The sequence below is a fragment of the Pongo pygmaeus genome, chromosome 8, assembly GCF_028885625.2.
Source record: "Pongo pygmaeus isolate AG05252 chromosome 8, NHGRI_mPonPyg2-v2.0_pri, whole genome shotgun sequence".
NCBI lineage: Eukaryota > Metazoa > Chordata > Mammalia > Primates > Hominidae > Pongo > Pongo pygmaeus.
The window spans coordinates 132,602,772-132,621,109 of NC_072381.2; the positions used below are offsets into that span (position 1 = coordinate 132,602,772).

The window sequence follows — 18,338 nt, forward strand, 5'->3', positions numbered from 1 at the left end:
GCACATTAGTGTACATATTTCATTTTACACCATTTGGTGAACTTTATTTCACCAAAGATGTTGGCATCTTTCTCTTTTGCTGTCTGGTTTAATTCACTACCAACTATATCAACGTCAGTGATTGGTCACTGTTTGACCTTTTAATTTTTTTGCAGGAATGTGGACTACTGATCAGTAAATCGCTGGTCTCCCCCACCCCACCCCCGATGAGTGTTGCTTTTGGATCTGTACTGATGGAAATGGGATGAAAATGGAGATGTAAACCCAAGATTGAACAAGGCCTTTTGGAAATATTATATGGTGTTAGATTACCTATGAATCTACTGTTAAGATTTTTGTACATTTGGCTGGCAATCCTTTTTGCTTAAGAGCATCAAGTTGTAGACAGGCCTCCTGCACCAAGCTGGAGCAGCCAGAGCCAAGGGCAGGACCTGCCCCAGCCTCTCTGCTGCTGGAGCTGGGCCTTTTGCCTCAGCCTCCACCTTAAGGCAGGAGGTGTTTCCTCCCCATTCTTTGCAGTCAGCAAACTGTCTAACTCAGCCACAGCAATCCTCTTAAGGAAACTTTGTGCCCAGGTGGTTTTCTGTCCTGGAAACACATTACTTGGCTTATTTCAGGCTGGCTTCTAGCTTGTTAAACCCAGGGCTCAGGGCTCACAGAGTGAAGGGTGCACATCACATGAGGCAACAGGGCGCTGCCTCCGATGTCACCTCCATTACACAGGCTGGCAGGAACACAGACACTTTCAAGGGGCAATGGGCAAGAGAGGTCTCGGCAATCCAGGCGAAGTCCAATAACCCCCGGACCCAGAGTAGAACAGGCTGCTTTGTATCAGCTGAGCACATGCCAGCCTGTAGGAGGCTTCTGCACTGGGGAGCTCAAGAACTAAAGCCCCACCTTTAGGTCATTTGTTTTTAAAGATGCTCCTGCACAGTTTAAACTTCAAAAGATGAACTGCAACCTGGTCTTATCAACGCAATAAAGTACTGGCCGTGAAGGTAGTATCATTCTTTCTGCAGCCCCACTGGACACATAGGGCAGCCCGTGGGGAAGGGCATCTGTCTCCTAATCATATACAGTCAGGACTGGTCTCACGATGCCCATTGCTTCTTTGAGTTCCAGGTACAGAATGGAAAACACACTGTCTATGATGTAAAGCCTTGTACAGTCCTGAATACCAATATTATTTCAATTATTATAAGCAAGTCAGCATTTACTTTTCCAAATGTCACATGAAATTTCCTTTCTCTTCCTAATATGATTCCTAAGCGGCCTGTGGCCTCTTCTCTTCTTAATATGATTCTATTCTTATTTAGAATAGATATTTTGGACTGGCATATGTTATTATACATTATCAATATCATAAACCTTTAGCCCTAGCAGAATAAAAGGAAAAGTCTATCAATTCATTCTGAGCATAGGTATGGTTTGAACTCAAGGCCAGAAAGATGAACATTAACCAGAAAGTGTATCGTGCAGGATGCAGTGAAGTCTAGTATCATAAAATAATCTGTGACCCCTTGGAGCCCGCCACGCCCTTAGACTATGACCTGTTTACAGAAATGCTGGCTTTAGTCTCATTACAGACTTGGGTTTGGGGCTACAGATGTACCCTGCGGTGATGAGCCTGCATAGCTTCCTAAGACATGGGTGAACATACATACCCTTCCCGATGGGCCTCTCCTTTTTCCAACTCCTGAATGACCCCCAAGAGCACTTTGATGGTTTCTTGGCTTGAACTGATCAAGTTCTCCATCATCTGAAGTTGTGCTTTGAGGTCGACCACTTCCGTATGAGGCACGATTTGTTGGCATTCTTCACCAGCAGCAACCGCTGTGGGACTAGGCTGGTTCCCCAGCCCCGGCGGGGTGTGAGTCTGCGAGGGCTGCTCACTACATTCGGGGGACAGGCACTGCATCGGGGGTGAGCAGGCCAGGGCAGTTTCCGAGGGCGCCTGGAGCCCGTTGAGATGTGTGGCTCTCCTCCGCTCCTCATCTGCCGGGCAGAGTGACCACTGGCTGGCGGCCGCAGAGTTTGACAAACCAGGCTCGGGGGCCCTGGCACTGAGGGCAGGTGCATAAATGGTGGCAACCTCCGTTTTAAACACCCTCGTGAGGGCAGGTGGAGCGGGCTCCTCGGAGTTTGGCCTCCCCCGGTCCTGCTTGGCCCTCCCGAGCAGCTGGTAATCGGGCTCTTCGGATGGGGGCCGAGTGGAGTTTTGGAGCGCAGCTTCTCCATAGCTGAGCGGCTCCGGGCTTTTACAGGGCTCTGTGCAGTTGACCCCCAAAGGCTGGTCCACTGTGTTCATGTGTTCATTAGAATGGAAAACCAAGGCTGTGGTCTTGTGCACCCGCCCTGCGCCACATGGCCGGGCCTCCTCCATGGGTCCAGCCTCGTTCTTCTCTTTAGCATCTGTTAGAAACCCATTGTTTTGGCTTTTAAAGGGATCTGCAGCTGGGAGGCTTTTGAGGTTCCCCTTTTTGCGGTCCAGAGGGAACGTCTGGTAACACTTCTTAAGGTCAGGCGAGGTCTGCACGCCTGTGCTCTTGGTGACGTTGGGGATGGACCTGCGTGCGGGCACTGTCATGTATTTGCGGTAGGCTGCTCTGCAGGACACGGGCTTGGCCTCCCGCTTCTCCCCCAGCTGGCCTGAGGACAGCTGTGTGTCCCTCTGCTCATTCTGTGCCTCGCAGATATCCTTAAATCGCACCTGCAGGGCTTTGTTCCGTTTTTTAATCTGCCGGTTGGGGTCCAGGGCATATTTCATCTCCAGGGCCAGGCAGGCAGCGGGTTCCACTTCACTCTCCGACGTTGTGAGTATGCATTTGCCGGTGTCCTTACTGACCATGGTTCCTGCATTCAGAAACAGCAACAGAGGTGTCAGTGGGACAGAAATACACACGCAAGCACCGGCCGCACAAACTTTTAGCCACCACGACGACTGCCTGTTTCCTAATTATATTTAAGCAGGTGAGGTCGGCCTTTATGTTAAGGAAAATCACACGGGCTGAGAGTCGCTGGCAGCACAGCTTGAAATGCTTCTCAGATATTAAAGCCTGCTTGCTTTTCCAGGTGGGATACACTCGCTTTTTCTTTTGATAGTAATGCATGTTTCCCCATTAGACAAACCTGTTTTACTACATTCATCAAGAAACCCAATGATGCTGCCTCTTCTGCTTTGCAAATTATCTTTTCACACGCGTGACTCCCCTTCTTAGGCAGATGGTTTACCAAGTGCTACTTATTTGGTTTGCGTTTTGACTATTTTTTGAGGATGACGTCATTAATCTATTGCTGGAATCTGGGAGAGCTGCTGTTTTAAAGACTTACTGGAGCTGCTACGTCTTGAGCAGATAAATGTGGAGAGCCCTCCGAGGAGGAACGGAAAGAAATCTATTTGTGTGAGCCATTATGGATTCCGTGGGAGAGTTGGCCGTGCTCCTGGGTGGGAACCATAAAGGAGAAGTCATCGAGGGGTGGTCACTTCTCATGGGTTAACACCAGCCCTAAAAGGAACGTGGGTTTCCCTGCATCTACAAAGGCCGTGTTTGCAACTCTGTTTATTCCATGGAGAGGGGTACTGGAAAATAATTCTTAAAAAAAAAAATGTCCCTCTCCCTCTCCCCCTCCCCCTCCCCCTCCCCCTCCCCCTCCCCTTTCTTCGGTCTCCCTCTCCCTCTCCCCTTTCTTCGGTCTCCCTCTCCTTCTTTTTTCGGTCTCCCGCTGTTATCGAAGCTGGACTGTACTGCCATGATCTCGGCTCGCTGCAACCTCCCTGCCTCGGGCTCCTGTGACTCTCCTGCCTCGGCCTGCCGAGTGCCTGGGATTGCAGCCGCGCGCCGCCACGCCTGAATGGTTTTTGTGTTTTTGGTGGAGACGGGGTTTCGCCGTGTTGACCGGGCTGGTCTCCAGCTCCTGGCCTCGAGTGATCTGCTTGCCTCGGCCTCCTGAGGTGCTGGGATTGCAGACGGAGTCTCGCTAACTCAATGCTCAATGGTGCTCAGGCTGGAGTGCAGTGGTGTGATCTCGGCTCGCTGCAACCTCCACCTACCAGCCTCCTGCCTTGGCCTCTTAAAGTGCTAAGATTACAGCCTCTGCCCCGCCGCCACCCCGTCTAGGAAGTGAGGAGCATCTCTGCCTGGCCGCCCATCGTCTGGGATGTGAGGAGCCCCTCTGCCCGGCCGCCCTATCTGGGAAGTAAGGAGCGCCTCTGCCCGGCCGCCCATCGTCTGGGATGTGAGGAGCGCCTCTGCCCGGCTGCCACCCCGTCTGGGAGGTGAGGAGCGCCTCTGCCCGGCTGCCACCCCGTCTGGGAGGAAGTGAGGAGCGCCTCTGCCCGGCTGCCCCGTCTGGGAGATGAGGAGCACCTCTGCCCGGCCGCCCCGTCTGGGAGGTGAGGAGCGCCTCTGCCTGGCCGCCACCCCGTCTGGGAGGAAGTGAGGAGCGCCTCTGCCCGGTTGCCCCGTCTGGGAAGTGAGGAGCGCCTCTGCCTGGCCGCCACCCCGTCTGGGAAGTGAGGAGCGCCTCTGCCCAGCTGCCACCCCATATGGGAAGTGAGGAGCGCCTCTGCCCAGCCGCCCCGTCTGGGAGATGAGGAGTGCCTCTGCCCGGTCGCCCCGTCTGGGAGGTGAGAAGCGCCTCTGCCTGGCCGCCACCCCGTCTGGGAGGAAGTGAGGAGCGCCTCTGCCCAGCTGCCCCATCTGGGAAGTGAGGAGCGCCTCTGCCCGGCTGCCACCCCCTATGGGAAGTGAGGAGCGCCTCTGCCCGGCCGCCCACTCTGGGAAGTGAGGAGCGCCTCTGCCCGGCCGCCCCGTCTGGGAGGTGAGGAGCGCCTCTGCCCGGCCGCCCCGTCTGGGAGGTGAGGAGCGCCTCTGCCCGGCCGCCCCGTCTGGGAGGTGAGGAGCGCCTCTGCCCGGCCGCCCCGTCTGGGAGGTGAGGAGCGCCTCTGCCCGGCCGCCCGGTCTGGGAGGTGAGGAGCGCCTCTGCCCGGCCGCCCCGTCTGGGAGGTGAGGAGCGCCTCTGCCCGGCTGCCACCCCCTATGGGAAGTGAGGAGCGCCTCTGCCCGGCCGCCCACTCTGGGAAGTGAGGAGCGCCTCTACCCGGCCGCCCACTCTGGGAGGTGAGGAGTGCCTCTGCCTGGCCACTCCGTCTGGGAAGGGAGGAGCGCCTCTGCCCGGCTGCCCCATCTGGGAAGTGAGGAGCGCCTCTGCCTGGCCGCCACCCCGTCTGGGAGGAAGTGAGGAGCACCTCTGCCCGGCCGCCCCGTCTGGGAAGTGAGGAGCGCCTCTGCCTGGCCGCCACCCCGTCTGGGAGGAAGTGAGGAGCGCCTCTGCCCGGCTGCCCCATCTGGGAAGTGAGGAGCGCCTCTGCCCGGCTGCCACCCCGTATGGGAAGTGAGGAGCCCCTCTGCCCGGCCGCCCCGTCTGGGAGGTGAGGAGTGCCTCTGCCTGGCCACCCCGTCTGGGAAGTGAGGAGCGCCTCTGCCCGGCCACCCAGTCAGGGAAGTGAGGAGCACCTCTGTCTGGCCGCCACCCCGTCTGGGAGGAAGTGAGGAGCGCCTCTGCCCGGCCGCCACCCCGTATGGGAAGTGAGGAGCGCCTCTGCCCAGCCGCCCCGTCTGGGAGGTGAGGAGTGCCTCTGCCCGGCTGCCACCCCGTCTGGGAGGAAGTGAGGAGCACCTATGCCCGGCTGCCCCGTCTGGGAGATGAGGAGCACCTCTGCCCAGCCGCCCCGTCTGGGAGGTGAGGAGCGCCTCTGCCTGACCGCCACCCCGTCTGGGAGGAAGTGAGGAGCGTCTCTGCCCGGCCGCCCCGTCTGGGAGGTGAGGAGCGCCTCTGCCCGGCCGCCCGGTCTGGGAGGTGAGGAGCGCCTCTGCCCGGCTGCCCTGTCTGGGAGGTGTACCCAACAGCTCCGAAGAGACAGCGACCATCCGGAGCGGGCCATGAGGACGATGGCGGTTTTGTTGAAGAGAAGAGGAGGAAGTGTGGGGAAAGGAAGGAGAGATCAGATTGTTGCTGTGTCTGTGTAGAAAGAGGTGGGCATAGGAGACTCCATTTTGTTCTGACTAGGAGAAATTCTTCTGCCTTGGGATGCTGTTGATCTATGGCCTTTCCCCCAGCCCCCTGCTCTCTGAAACATATGCTGTGTCAACTCAGGGTTAAATGGATTAAGGGCGGTGCAAGATGTGCTTTGTTAAACAGATGCTTGAAGGCAGCATGCTCTTTAAGAGTCATCACCACTCCCTAATCTCAAGTACTCAGGGGCACAAACACTGCAGAAGGCCGCAGGGACCTCTGCCTAGGAAAACCAGAGACCTTTGTTCATGTGTTTATCTCCTGACCTTCTCTCCACTATTATCCTATGACCCTGCCATATCCCCCTCTCCCAGAAACACCCAAGAATCATCAATAAATTCTTCATAAATAAAAAAAAAAAAAAAAGAAAACAATAGAATTCAGAAGGCCATGGTTCTGTTATACTGTATTGTGACCACAGCTTATACCCAGGCATATCAGCTCTTTCAGTGACTTGTTCAGCCTATACTTGGTTTCCGTGACTCTACCCTCCAGTGGTTCTCAGATTCGATAAATCCCCAACTCTTAGGCAGTAGAGCATTAATGCAAATCCACCACTTGACATTTTTATAGTTTGAATTTGTTCATTTATGCATGCAACAAGAACTTAATTACCTATAGGATGCTAGGTACTGCTCTAGCAGTGAACAAAATAGATACTCTCCCTGTCTTCATCACCCTTCCAGCCTAACATAGGTGCTGGATTCATTCATAGAATGAATTGAGGTTATAAAAAGATATTTTCCTTCATCTGAGTGGTTCCATCACACTGGTTTCCTCGGATTCCTGGAACACACCAAGCATCGCCTCACCTCCAGGATTTATATACACTGGGTCCTCCTCTAGAACGCTTCCCTGCACTCTGCCTGGTCACCTACAACTTAAACCTGTGGGTCTTAGCTTCAATGACCTTTTCATGAAAATGCCTTTAACTGACTCCTCAACTTAAAGCAATTCCTGGCCAGATGCAGTGGCCCGCCCCTGTAATTCCAGCACTTTGGGAGCTTAAGGTGGGCAGATTGCTTGAGCCCAGGAGTTCAAGACCAGGTTGGGCAACAGGGCGAAACCCTGTCTTTACAAGAAATACAAAAATTACCTGGGCATGGTGGCACTTGCCTGTACTCCCAGCTACTCGGAGGCTGAGGTGGGAGGATCACCTGAGCCCCAGGAGGTCAAGGCTGCAGTGAGCCATGATCAAGCCAGTGCACTACAGCTTGGGCAACAGAGGGAAACCATATCTCAAAAAATGAATAATAATAAAATAAAGCAGTTCCTCCTGTTACCCTCTCAGATACCTTAAACTTTTCCACCATGGCATTTATCACAGTTTTTAATGGTATATTTGTGTGATGATTATTAAATTTCACTTAAAAAAAGTAATTCATAAAATACCCACATATAAAATACAGACAGTAATAATAGCATACTAGGAAAAGAAAATTAGCTTCTGCTCCTGGCCCTCTGATTCTCAGTTCTCCTTCCCAGAGGCAAATACTCTTATCACTCTTGCATCGCTGCAAAGATCTTCTAGGTATTGTTGAGGGTCTGTGTGATTATTTATTAAGTAGCTTCTCCTCTATTAGACTGAGGGTGGATACTGTATCTACTCATTTATTGCTTTATCCCTAATACTTGACACGCAATCAGCCATTTATAGGTGTTGGTGGAATACAGGAAAGGGTGTCAAAAGAACAGAGATTGGGTTAATATCTAAACTGCCAGCTCTTGTACATCTCCCATGCTCCCACTCAGCACTGAGCACGTAGTAAACTTTATAGATGTTCCTGGACTCCCCTAGCATCGGTTCATGAATTGTTTTCTTCAGTGAGAACTTCTTACAGTGTATTGAAACTACCGTGTCTTGTCTGTGTGTCTCCCCCGTGGACTGTTAGCTCCTTGAGGATGGAGACAGGGCTTTGCTCTTCTGGAATGCTGGGCTGGGCATCCGGGAAGTCCTTGATGAGCACTTTCTGATGCTCGACTAACCTGACTCACCTGACTGTTGGCTCCCTTGCAATTCCGTTCTCAAACTCTACCAGTCTGAAGCCTGCCAGTGCCATTTCAAGTTGTTACTCTTCCAATAAAGACTAGCATTTTATTCAAAAAAAATAAAAAATAAAAAATAAAAAAAAAAATAAAAGAAATTACTCATTCTAGAATCAAGTTTTGTGTTTTGATCACAACCTCCAAAAATGAAAACAACGGTGGTGGTTTCAGTACTTAAATTCTGAAAGCAAATAAAACTATGAGGCTTTATGTTAATCATGCAAATTCATCCTGGGCTGAATTATTAAATGCAGCTAAAAAGATGCAGGTGGCCAGTGACTCCTCTCGGGGAATACCAGTGGGGTAAAATGCCTTCACTTTATTAGGCAGATTCACAGCTGCTTATTGCACAGGGAGGAACTTATTTGATGGTTGCACTTAAAGCAAGAAAATAGAGTTAAGTATGTTGTTTGTGAGTGAGGCTTCGCCTTTTCCCCCCCTTGTGTTTGAGAAGAAAACAGTCAAACGGAAGGCACCGAGGGTGTACAGGGCCTGAGTGGCTGAAGCCGAGTGCCCAGAGAGGCAAGGTCATAGACATGGGCCCGTGAGAGCTGCACAAAAACAGACTTTGTCCACGTTGCCCCCAGCCCGGCTGCCGACAGACCTTGTGCCCTATCCTGGGGTAGTCTGAAAAACCAGCCCAGAGACCTGTGGCAGCACTCATTGGAAAATGCCACAAGAACTATGACATGCACAGCATGGCCACTGCTTCTGGAGTGAGGTGGTTCGAGTGCCAGATGCTCTGCTCGTCCACATACAGAATGCCTTGCTTACAAATGTTCCTGAACGTCAAGGCTACACTTCCCATTTCAAGGAGGATACCAGGGTGCAGAGATGTTGCATCACTTTTCAGTGTCACACAGGAAATAAGCAGCGCAGGCAGGAGCGGGACCCTCCTACTTTAGTGGACCTCTGAATCCATGCTGTTCCTCATAGACCCAGCTGTCTGACAGACAGAGGCGTGACCCCTCCCCACATCCTTAGCCCTTACTGAGTTAGCATGACAGGCCGAGGTGCACGGTGGTTCCGTAAAGGGGAAGAAGAGACAACTTCACAGCCCCCATCTAAAAAGTAAGTGACATGACTGGCCCTCTGTTAAAGTGACCTCTATGTCTCAAGCCAGCCTGGTCCTGTCACCTTGCTAGTCTCCACTGCTGTTCACTGGATGAAAGAGTGAAGGAATCAAATTCTTCATACATTATGCCATGAACAACTAACAGGTAATCATGTATAAGAACAACAACAAAAAAAAAACAATCTCTGCAGCATTTGATTTAGATGGGACCAGAGTTTCTAAATCCTGGCACTACTGGTATTTCAGGATGGATCATTTGCTGTTGGAGGGGCTGTGCTGTGTGGCGCAGGGTGGTCAGCGGTCCCTGGCTTCTCCCCACTGAAGAAGTAGCACCGCTCCCTCCCAGTGTGACAACTAGAAATGTCTCCAGCCATTACCAGATGAGCCCGGGAGCAGAGTCTTGCCTGGCAGAGAACCGCTGCATTAGCCCTTGCACCTCTGGATGCCTCGGGCTCTTGTTCGATTATCCTATAGCATGTCCTGAAAGGCAAGGCTTGCGTAGACAGCAGAGGAAGTCCTTGGTGCTTTACTAGGTGCTGGGGATATTTGGAGATTGCTGCAATTTGAAACTTGAAAACTGGGCAGTTTTAGAGAAGAGAGAAAAGGCAAGAAACAGACTGGAGATGCACCAATATCTTGGCTCCGTTTGGGATGGCTAGATGATAGGTGGAAGGAGGGACAAGGCGTGCCTGCTCAAGAGAAAGCATCGATGGCTTTTAGAGATTCTTATCCCAGCAGGTTAAACAGATGCACACAAGACAGCTTGGTGTGGGGGACAGTATGGGTGGCAGTGGGGATGGAATAAGAAAATTAAATCTTAACCTTCACTCTGATCTCCTATTCATTCTTTAACTGCCTTTGTTGTCCAGGTATGTCAGAACGTATTGTGCCGTCATTCTGCAGAAGACCTTCATACTAGGGAAAATTTGAAAGAGAGAGCATTTTTACAAAAAGCAATTTACTAGTAATTTTTCAGCCTTTTCCCTGCTACTTCTGAAAAATGTGTGTCTGAATAAGTTTGTCCTGCCATGCTATTCATCATCACCATTTGCTAGGGACTGCACTGAAATAATTTTCTTACATCAGTTGGCTGGGGTAAGAAATATTCTAGGTCTTGGACCCAACCATCAAACTAATACAACAAATCAGAAGAATTAATTGCTGGTGGCCAAATAATAATAAAAAATTCTAAGCTCTTCTCCGTTTTATAGAGAGTTGCTAGTACATAAAAATCATTTTGTTGTTAGTAAAAAAATGATGGTAATACTTAGGATTTTTAATCACTTTAGTTTGTTATTGCTGACTTAAAAAAAAAACAGTAATAGTAATTGAGTTGTTCTTATTCTCTGATAGGGAAAACACCAAGGAATTTTTGTGGCTGGTTTATTTTGGCTTCAAATGAGGTTATGAGTTCTTTATGATGGCTGGATGACATTTTCTAAAGCTTTAAAATTGAATTTCTGGACATTAAGAATTACTAAGGTGGACACATCTTTTCGGGGTGTTCATTTGCTCTTTATTGGGGGTGGAGGGTAAGGCTTACAGTGATTACCATTAAGACAATGATTTTGTTATGAAAGGAAATGGGGCATTCCTCAGAGGACTGTCCCTAAGACAAGTGGAACCTTCTCCCACACTACTTCATTCATCATTCCTTCATGCATTTATTCAGCAAGTGAATGTACGTACGTTACAGTGTAGCATTAACATTCAGTAAGCATGCAGTTAAGTGCTTCTATGTGCTAATCAAATGTCAGCATTCCCCTATGCATAGCAGTTGTGTTTTCTAGATTTGATCCTCATCATATCCTTACAAGGCAGCCACTATTGATGTCCTCGTACTGCAGATTGAGAAACCGAGGCACACGATTTTGGGGTTTTTTTGCAACTTGCTCAGAGTCACAAGGCTAGTGGGCCACACCCATTGAAACAGCTGAATCCGTTTCAATCACATGCCCTAACCCACTACCCCTGCTCAAGGAACTCTGTAACTTGAAGTGATCCATGATAAACTTGAAAACATCAAACAACTGAAACGCATCTGAGCAATGTCCTTGTCTTGTTCCCACAGTGTATCTGGGTGCCGGTTAGGCAAGGACATCCAGGTAGTTCCAGTAACACAGTGGGTGTTGGAGCACTGAGTGAATATTGCGTTGAATTCTGGACTGAGCATGAAGTCGCAATTGGATTCTTCATGATGGTTTGCCTTGGCTGGGTCACCCTAGAGAACCATGGACTCTGGTTCGGGGAGCTAATCTCTTGGCTGTAAAGCAGCAGGAGTTCATAAAGTTTATTTTTCTTAAGAAAATTGTGTTTTAGAATTCACTGTACTGTGCTGTCTTGGGGTGAAAATGGCTAGTCATGGTTGTGCCTGTTTGGCTCGAGAGAGCTAGATGTCGAGGAGCTGCTTGGAATATAAATGTCTTAATTACCCTCAAATTCAATTTCATAATCAAATGTGAGTTGTAAATATATAAACCCTGCATTTTTAGATTAGTGACGGAGAACCATCTCTGCATGCTGCTTTAAATTAATGACTGATATGAAAATGTGCATTCCAACTTAAATAAGTGAAAAATGGAAGCAACTAAATGACTACCAATAGGTAAACAGTTAAGTAAATTATGGTTTACATTCACTCTGGGCGGCCATTAAAAGGATAATTGTAGAGATTATTTAGTATCATAGAAAAACACTTACGAAATAATGTTAAGTGAAACAAAGTAATCTACAAATTATACTGGAAAAAAATGAACAAAAACGGTCATCGTTTTGGTATTAAGACAGCACATTCGGAGAGATTTATTTTTCCTTCTGTTTTCCAATTTGGGGAGAATGGAGGGAAGTACAGTGTCGTTCTGGTTTTGCCAATGAAAATAACACAAAGTAAAATCCAATCCACACCTGAAGCAGGCCTCTGGAAGGCATAACCACTAGTATCAGAATAAGAAAAACCCAGAAATGATGAGATGGTGGTATAAGTAGTTTGTCAAAGGTCATCTTTTATTGTTTTGAGGGAGCCCTGATAAAGAATGAAAATGAATTTCAAGTGTGTATATGTACGTATATATGCATAGGTATATTCGTGCCTGCATATGTATTTAGCTATGTATAGTTAAGTGTTTAGCAGAAGATATGTCAATATTTGAGCAAACGTACTGTAAGGAAGGAAGTTAACATCTGTTTTAATTAGAAATAAAACGGATTCAATAGTCTGAAGGCAATTTTGTGGGGTTCCATCAGCTGCCAAGAGAAAGTCTCCATTGGATTCTGTCCATTCTTAAAATGTCCATGCTGATTTGCAGGTTTGCGGTTTGACCCTGTGATGGGATTTGTGGGGGAAGATGCAGGCAGCTGCCAGTCTGACCGAGACACCTCCCAGGGCCCAGCAATCCCCGCATATAGTAAGATAGCTAGGCAAGCAGTCTGATGAGTGCCACAAGGGATTGTATGAAATTATGGGTTTTCCTAGTGGCTTTCTCACTGTTCAGACACCTTGGAGTCAAAGATGCTGGCGGGGATTCAAGATGAACTGGGTCAGCATTTTCTTCCATATGCCAAGGGGGTGCCTGAACATGAGGCTACTCAGAACGGGAGAATGGTGAAAATGAACATCCCATTCTTCACCACCGGCTTCCACCGGAAGGGGAGGTAAAATAGAACCTCACTCACTCAATGAAGTCACTCACGTTGTGAAATAGTTAACTTAGAGACCTGTTTCATAGGTGCCAACTGAGTCTTCAGAACTGGAAGTCCTCTTTTCCTCGGGGCAAAGCCAGCTGCCATAGATGGTGGACTGTGTCTTAGATTCATTATCCGGTTTAATTTTCTTTATATAGTGAAATGTTATTTTTTCCCCTATATTTGTTGTTTTCTGCAGAGGTCACTGATGAGGACCAAAAAGGGGTGACTAGATGAATTCAGACACCCTTGTGTGACTGAGCCATGCGTGAGGAACTGTTTTCTTGCAGAACTATGGCTCCTTGGAGGAAACACAGAGATGGCACGCCCCGTTCCCTCGATGTGTAGAATATTGCAGTGAAGCCTCTGTCATTAAGAACTGATGACCACCCAGTCCAAAGCAGGGAAAAGGGGCACTCCCGGAGGTTAAATGTAGGCATCGAGGCAGAAGAAAACCTATCTTAGGTGCAGCCCCCACTCGTGCGTATCTGCGATTTTAGAGAACACTCTTAACGAACAAAAAACCTATGGTCAGTTGCTTTAGCCGCATAATGTAAACCACACAGGCTCACACTGGCCTACTTCGGGGAGTGAGAACAAAGGAGGGGAAGCATGCATGCTTGGGGTTTGGTGCTCATGTTTTAAAAGAACCAGGGAATGGCCCTCTTAAATGGTCCAGACTTTTAATTTATGTTTCACTACCCAGTTCTTTGATTTTTCAGCTTATGTTGATGTTAACCTTTGCTCATCCTGTGTAAATGGAATCTACATTCGTAGAAATGAATTACCAAAATTTTATGATGTTGGTGAAAATCAACTGGAAAATATGCCTCCTTGAAATGAGACATTATGTCAATGTAAAAAAAATTTTATTTGCAGCAGTTAGCTATGCCAGCTAATAATGGCCAAAAGGAGTTCAGTACAGTTGGTTCCAACAACTCACCAAAATCACCTGTGAGATTGGTAAAAGGAACTAATTCTCCTGACTCCCCCTTTCCCATCATCATGACAGTGACAGAGTATGAGACAGGAGGGCTGTGCTTTGAACACAGCTCATGAGTACCTTTAGTTAGGACAGCAAGTGTCCCACTGACCCCGGAGGCTTCCTGGTGATGAAGCAACAATCAGCTGGTAGTTTGGGGCCCATCAGAGGCGGGAGTTGGCAGGACACAGAAGAGATGGTCTCCCTTTTTTAGACTTAATGGGAATCTCACTCACAGGAAAACACAAAGATACATACTAGAATGTACTTGGGGAGTGCTTTGCCTTCCTGATTATGCTGAATCTTTTTTTTTTTTTTAACTAAACAGCACGTTTTGACTCATGATTTATCTGAAACTAAAACTAGGACATTGATTTTTCCTCCCTAAAAAGACTTATATCAAAGGAGTCTGTTTTCCCTGCCACTTCCCAGTCTTATTTGAGGATACCCTATTGGAACACTCAGGGCAGGATATCTGCTTGGAGGTAACGGTCACTACAATGGAAGTCATTTAGAGTTGAAGATGCAATCTGTCTTCCTGGTGAGGCCATGGGAATGCTCATCAACTCAACCGTCAGAATGGATCCCTCTTGTATTTTCATCGTAGTGTGAAAATACCACGATGTTTCCTTGGTTTGGCCAAATCCTAAACTTTGCATGGTCTTCGGTTCACTGCAGAGGTAGCTGTGCCAGGAAGAAAAGGAAACTTGAGCATTTCTTGTAATGAGCTTCTATTCCTAAGCTGATAGCCAAATGTAGAGAAAATAACCTGCCGTTGGGGTCCATGTACACAATCCTAACCGAAGTCTGCAGAAAGACTTAGTGCTTGTAATTTTCTCAGCCCTCATACAGTTTGCAGTCCATGGCCTAGTCTGAAAAGACTGTCTTGGTTTGAGTGAGCTATTCATTGCAAGTGTGCACAGAGCGAAGTTTTAGCATTCATAACACAAAATGTCATTTTGTTGGGGGGTGGTGAAGAGAAGAGAAAATAAACAAAAGGTCTATATATTGTATATTTTATTCCTTAAAAATAAAATAAATATAAATATAAATATAAATAAAATCTATCTCTTAGCAATCCTGGTGTTACTCTGCCAGGTTAGTTGGTTGTTTAATTTTTTCCTTGACCAGCAGCTGTTGCGAACCTCTGTCTTCTCTGTGCATGATAATAAGTAGCTACTTTTTAAAAACATGAAACCATATCCTTCCCTCACAAAGTTTCATCTAATGTCTTCGAAGGTTTATCTCTTTGTGCATGAAAAGCTTGGCAGTGTCTCTGGTAATCTGGAGGAGGAGGACTCAGTGGTCTTTCTTGGGACACGATGTAATGCCTGAGACCCAAGGGTGGCCTGGACTAAACCCAGCAACACAGCTACTGTGTTTACCCCAGCTGAGCTTGGAGCAAAAGACACTCCATGTTAAAGGCAGGACTGGACTTGGTTTGCATCGGTGTCACGAGACCCATCTCCAACTTAGTAGATTCTTTCAGTATTTTTATGCTGAAGGCTTCCAATGAGTGCTGCCAACGGCTTGCTTAATTCATTCCCCAGTCTAATCCCCCAAATCAGTCATCACCATGCCATATTCATTTTTGTTTTTCCTTCCTGTTGCTTCTCCTACTGATTTCTTCCCTTTAGTTCCACACTGTTCCCACCCTGATCTTGGCCTTCATAACTCTCCTGCCCTCAGCTCTCCATCCCCCATGCCCCACCCCCATCCCCCGTCCTGCAGTTCCTGTTAGTCTTGGCTTCAAGTCACGTCGCTTCTCTCTGCATATACCTGGATACATCCCAGTTGGTAGCACTTCCAAAGAGGCTATTATTATAAGATCATCTATACTTTTTCCTACCTCCTCATCTTTCTGGATTTCTCCTGGCTACTCAGAAATGCTCCATTTGCTGACTTCCATTAAGCCATTTCCTGCACTGTCTCCTGAACACACCATGGTCAGTCTCTACTTTGTGTCTTCACTTCCACAGGTTCATTTTCAAGGACCACGCCCTGGTCCTCCTTCCTCATGGATAGTCTGTGTTTGGTGGTCTAGATCTAGTCTTATCTTCTATGCCTTCTCCAGTCCTTATCTGTCACCTTCATTTACTCACTGAACAGTGTCTGCATGCCTAGGGGGACCTAGGCACCATACTGGATGCTGGGCACACAGGAAAAAACAAGGCATACTCTTTGGCAGTGTCTAGTCCAGCAGGGGAGGGACACGTTGATGGCTGACACCAGTCCACTGTGCACAGGACCATGTAAGAAGAGGGAAGTACTGAGAGTGCTCCCTGGGGAGTCAGGGTAGGCTCCATCTGAGAGATGTGCAAGAGCAGGCCTGAAGGATGCTCACTTTGCTTTGCTATGTGTCGGTTTTCTCTCCTTAACACAAATGTAAGTGTTCTGTGGAGTAGGTCCCTCTAAGCACCATCTTCCTCCACTGCTCAGTCATCCTTCTTTACTTACTGGTTTAAGAGTCTTAACACTGGCCAGGCGCGGTGGCTCATGCCTGTAATCCCAGCACTTTGGGAGGCTGAGGTGGGCGGATCACAAGGTCAGGAGATCCAGACCATCCTGGCCAACATGGTGAATCCCGTCTCTACTAAAAATACAAAAATTAGCTGGGCATGGTGGTGCGTGCCTGTAATCCCAGCTACTTGGGAGGCTGAGGCAGGAGAATCGCTTGAACCAGGGAGTGGGAGGTTGCAGTGAGCTGAGTTTGCACCACTACACTCCAGCAAGAGAATCTTAACACTGTACATCACAGTATCCTTAGAGCTGGGGCCTGAGCTGAGATATGGCAAGAAGACTTAGGATGAGTGTACAATATTAGTGGCTTCCAAGGAGTCTTTCTACATTATCTGGATCCTCAGATTAGGTAGAACCTGGCTGTATAATGAAACATGAGTAGGAATTAGAGAATTGGAAAGGAGAAGGGATAGAGTTTTATTCGTTGAGGTAAAACCATATCCAGAGATTTTTATCTTCTGAACTTTGGCATAACTACCTTGAGTGGTTGTCGTACAAATGTTTCCGGTGCTGACGGGAGAGAAGGAGATGGCACACACACTCACAAAAATGAGTAGATGGCACAGAAATGGTACAGGTTCTGTATTTAATCATGCAGTATATTGGGGCTCCATACTGTTGTAGAAAATGTGACTTGGTAGGAATTATCAGAAGGCTTGTTCTTACATTACTCAACTTTCTTCTTGGGTACTCCCAAGATATGGTAGTGGCAAAATAAATTGAGTTTAATGAAAAAATCTCCATAGCTTGGAATAACAATGTCTTAGAGCATGGCAGCTTTCCTAAGCTCAGTTGTCTAATCTGCTCTAGAGGATGAATCACTGGCTTTCAGAGGGAAAAAAACAATAGAGGGTCTGGGGCATACCCAGGGGTCTAGTCACTGCCAAGGGTGTATTAGTCCGTTCTCACACTGCAATGAAGAAATGCCTGAGACTGGGTTATTTATAAAGGACAGGTGTTTAACGGACTCTCCGTTCTGCATTGCTGGGGAGGCCTCAAGAAACTTAAAATCATGGTGGAAGGCAAAGGAGAAGCAGGCACCTTCTTCACAAGGTGGCAGGACTGAATGAGCGCAAGCAGGGGAAATACCAGACACTAGACAACCATCAGATCTCCTGAGATTTCACTCACTATCATGATAACAGCATGGGAGAAACCGCCCCCCTGATCCAGTTACCTCCACCCAGTTCTGCCCTTGACACTTGGGGATTATGGAGATTACAATTCCAGGTGAGATTTGGGTGGGGACAGAGAGCCAAACCATATCAGAGGGGCATGAACATGAATGAAATAGCTTTCATTTTCCTGTTCTTTGGATTGAGAACAATGAATATAAAATTATACTAAATAAGGAAGCGCAGTACTTAGGAATCTCATGCCACACTGCTGTTGTCCATTGAGATGAATGTGGAGAGGAAGGAGAAGGGCATTGGGGATGTATAAAGAGAGAGAGGTTGTTAGGGGAATGGTGAGTCGAGAGAAATGCACAGACAAACAGACACATGCACACACAGACACAGGAGGGGAAGGGGATGTGTGCTGGAACATAAGTCCAGGTCAGCTGTGGGACATCTGTGGGCTGTTCCCTTGAATCAGGCACACAGAGTTTTGATGGCCTTCAGCCACGACTCCCAGCGTTTTGGCTGCTCTTAAAGGGCCAGTTGCAGCAACCCCATCTCCTGTCCAGAAGGGAATGTGACAATTCACCCTGGGGCAAAACAAAAGCCCAGGCTTGGGCAGGCACCCGAAGCAGGACATCATACAGTTTCCTGTTCTATGAAGTACCCAACACATAACACATTAAGTGTTAAACTCAACAAAGAGTCCCATTTTCAATGAGTATTCCTGCGTTTGCCTCTATCTTTTTATCTCTCCAGCACCTCCTTGGAACAGATGCCCTGCTACTTTACAAGGCTTGTGGAAAAGAGAAAGAGAACAGTAGCAAAAGCCTGTGTAGTT

The 18,338-nt window shown here is 48.0% G+C and overlaps 2 protein-coding genes across 3 annotated transcripts in view; one reads left to right on the forward strand and one right to left on the reverse strand.

Annotated features, from left to right (window-relative positions):
- The window catches only part of DOCK1 (dedicator of cytokinesis 1), a 550,965-nt gene that overhangs the window by 267,409 nt on the left and 265,218 nt on the right, over window positions 1–18,338 (forward strand). The window lies entirely within an intron of this gene.
- Window positions 1–18,338, reverse strand: part of INSYN2A (inhibitory synaptic factor 2A) — a 71,397-nt gene that overhangs the window by 44,029 nt on the left and 9,030 nt on the right. The window contains exon 2 of the mRNA XM_054503627.2: window positions 1,665–2,853. Within this exon, the coding sequence (XP_054359602.1) occupies window positions 1,665–2,848 (1,184 nt within the window). The 5' untranslated portion in view covers window positions 2,849–2,853. The remainder of the gene's footprint in view (window positions 1–1,664; window positions 2,854–18,338) is intronic.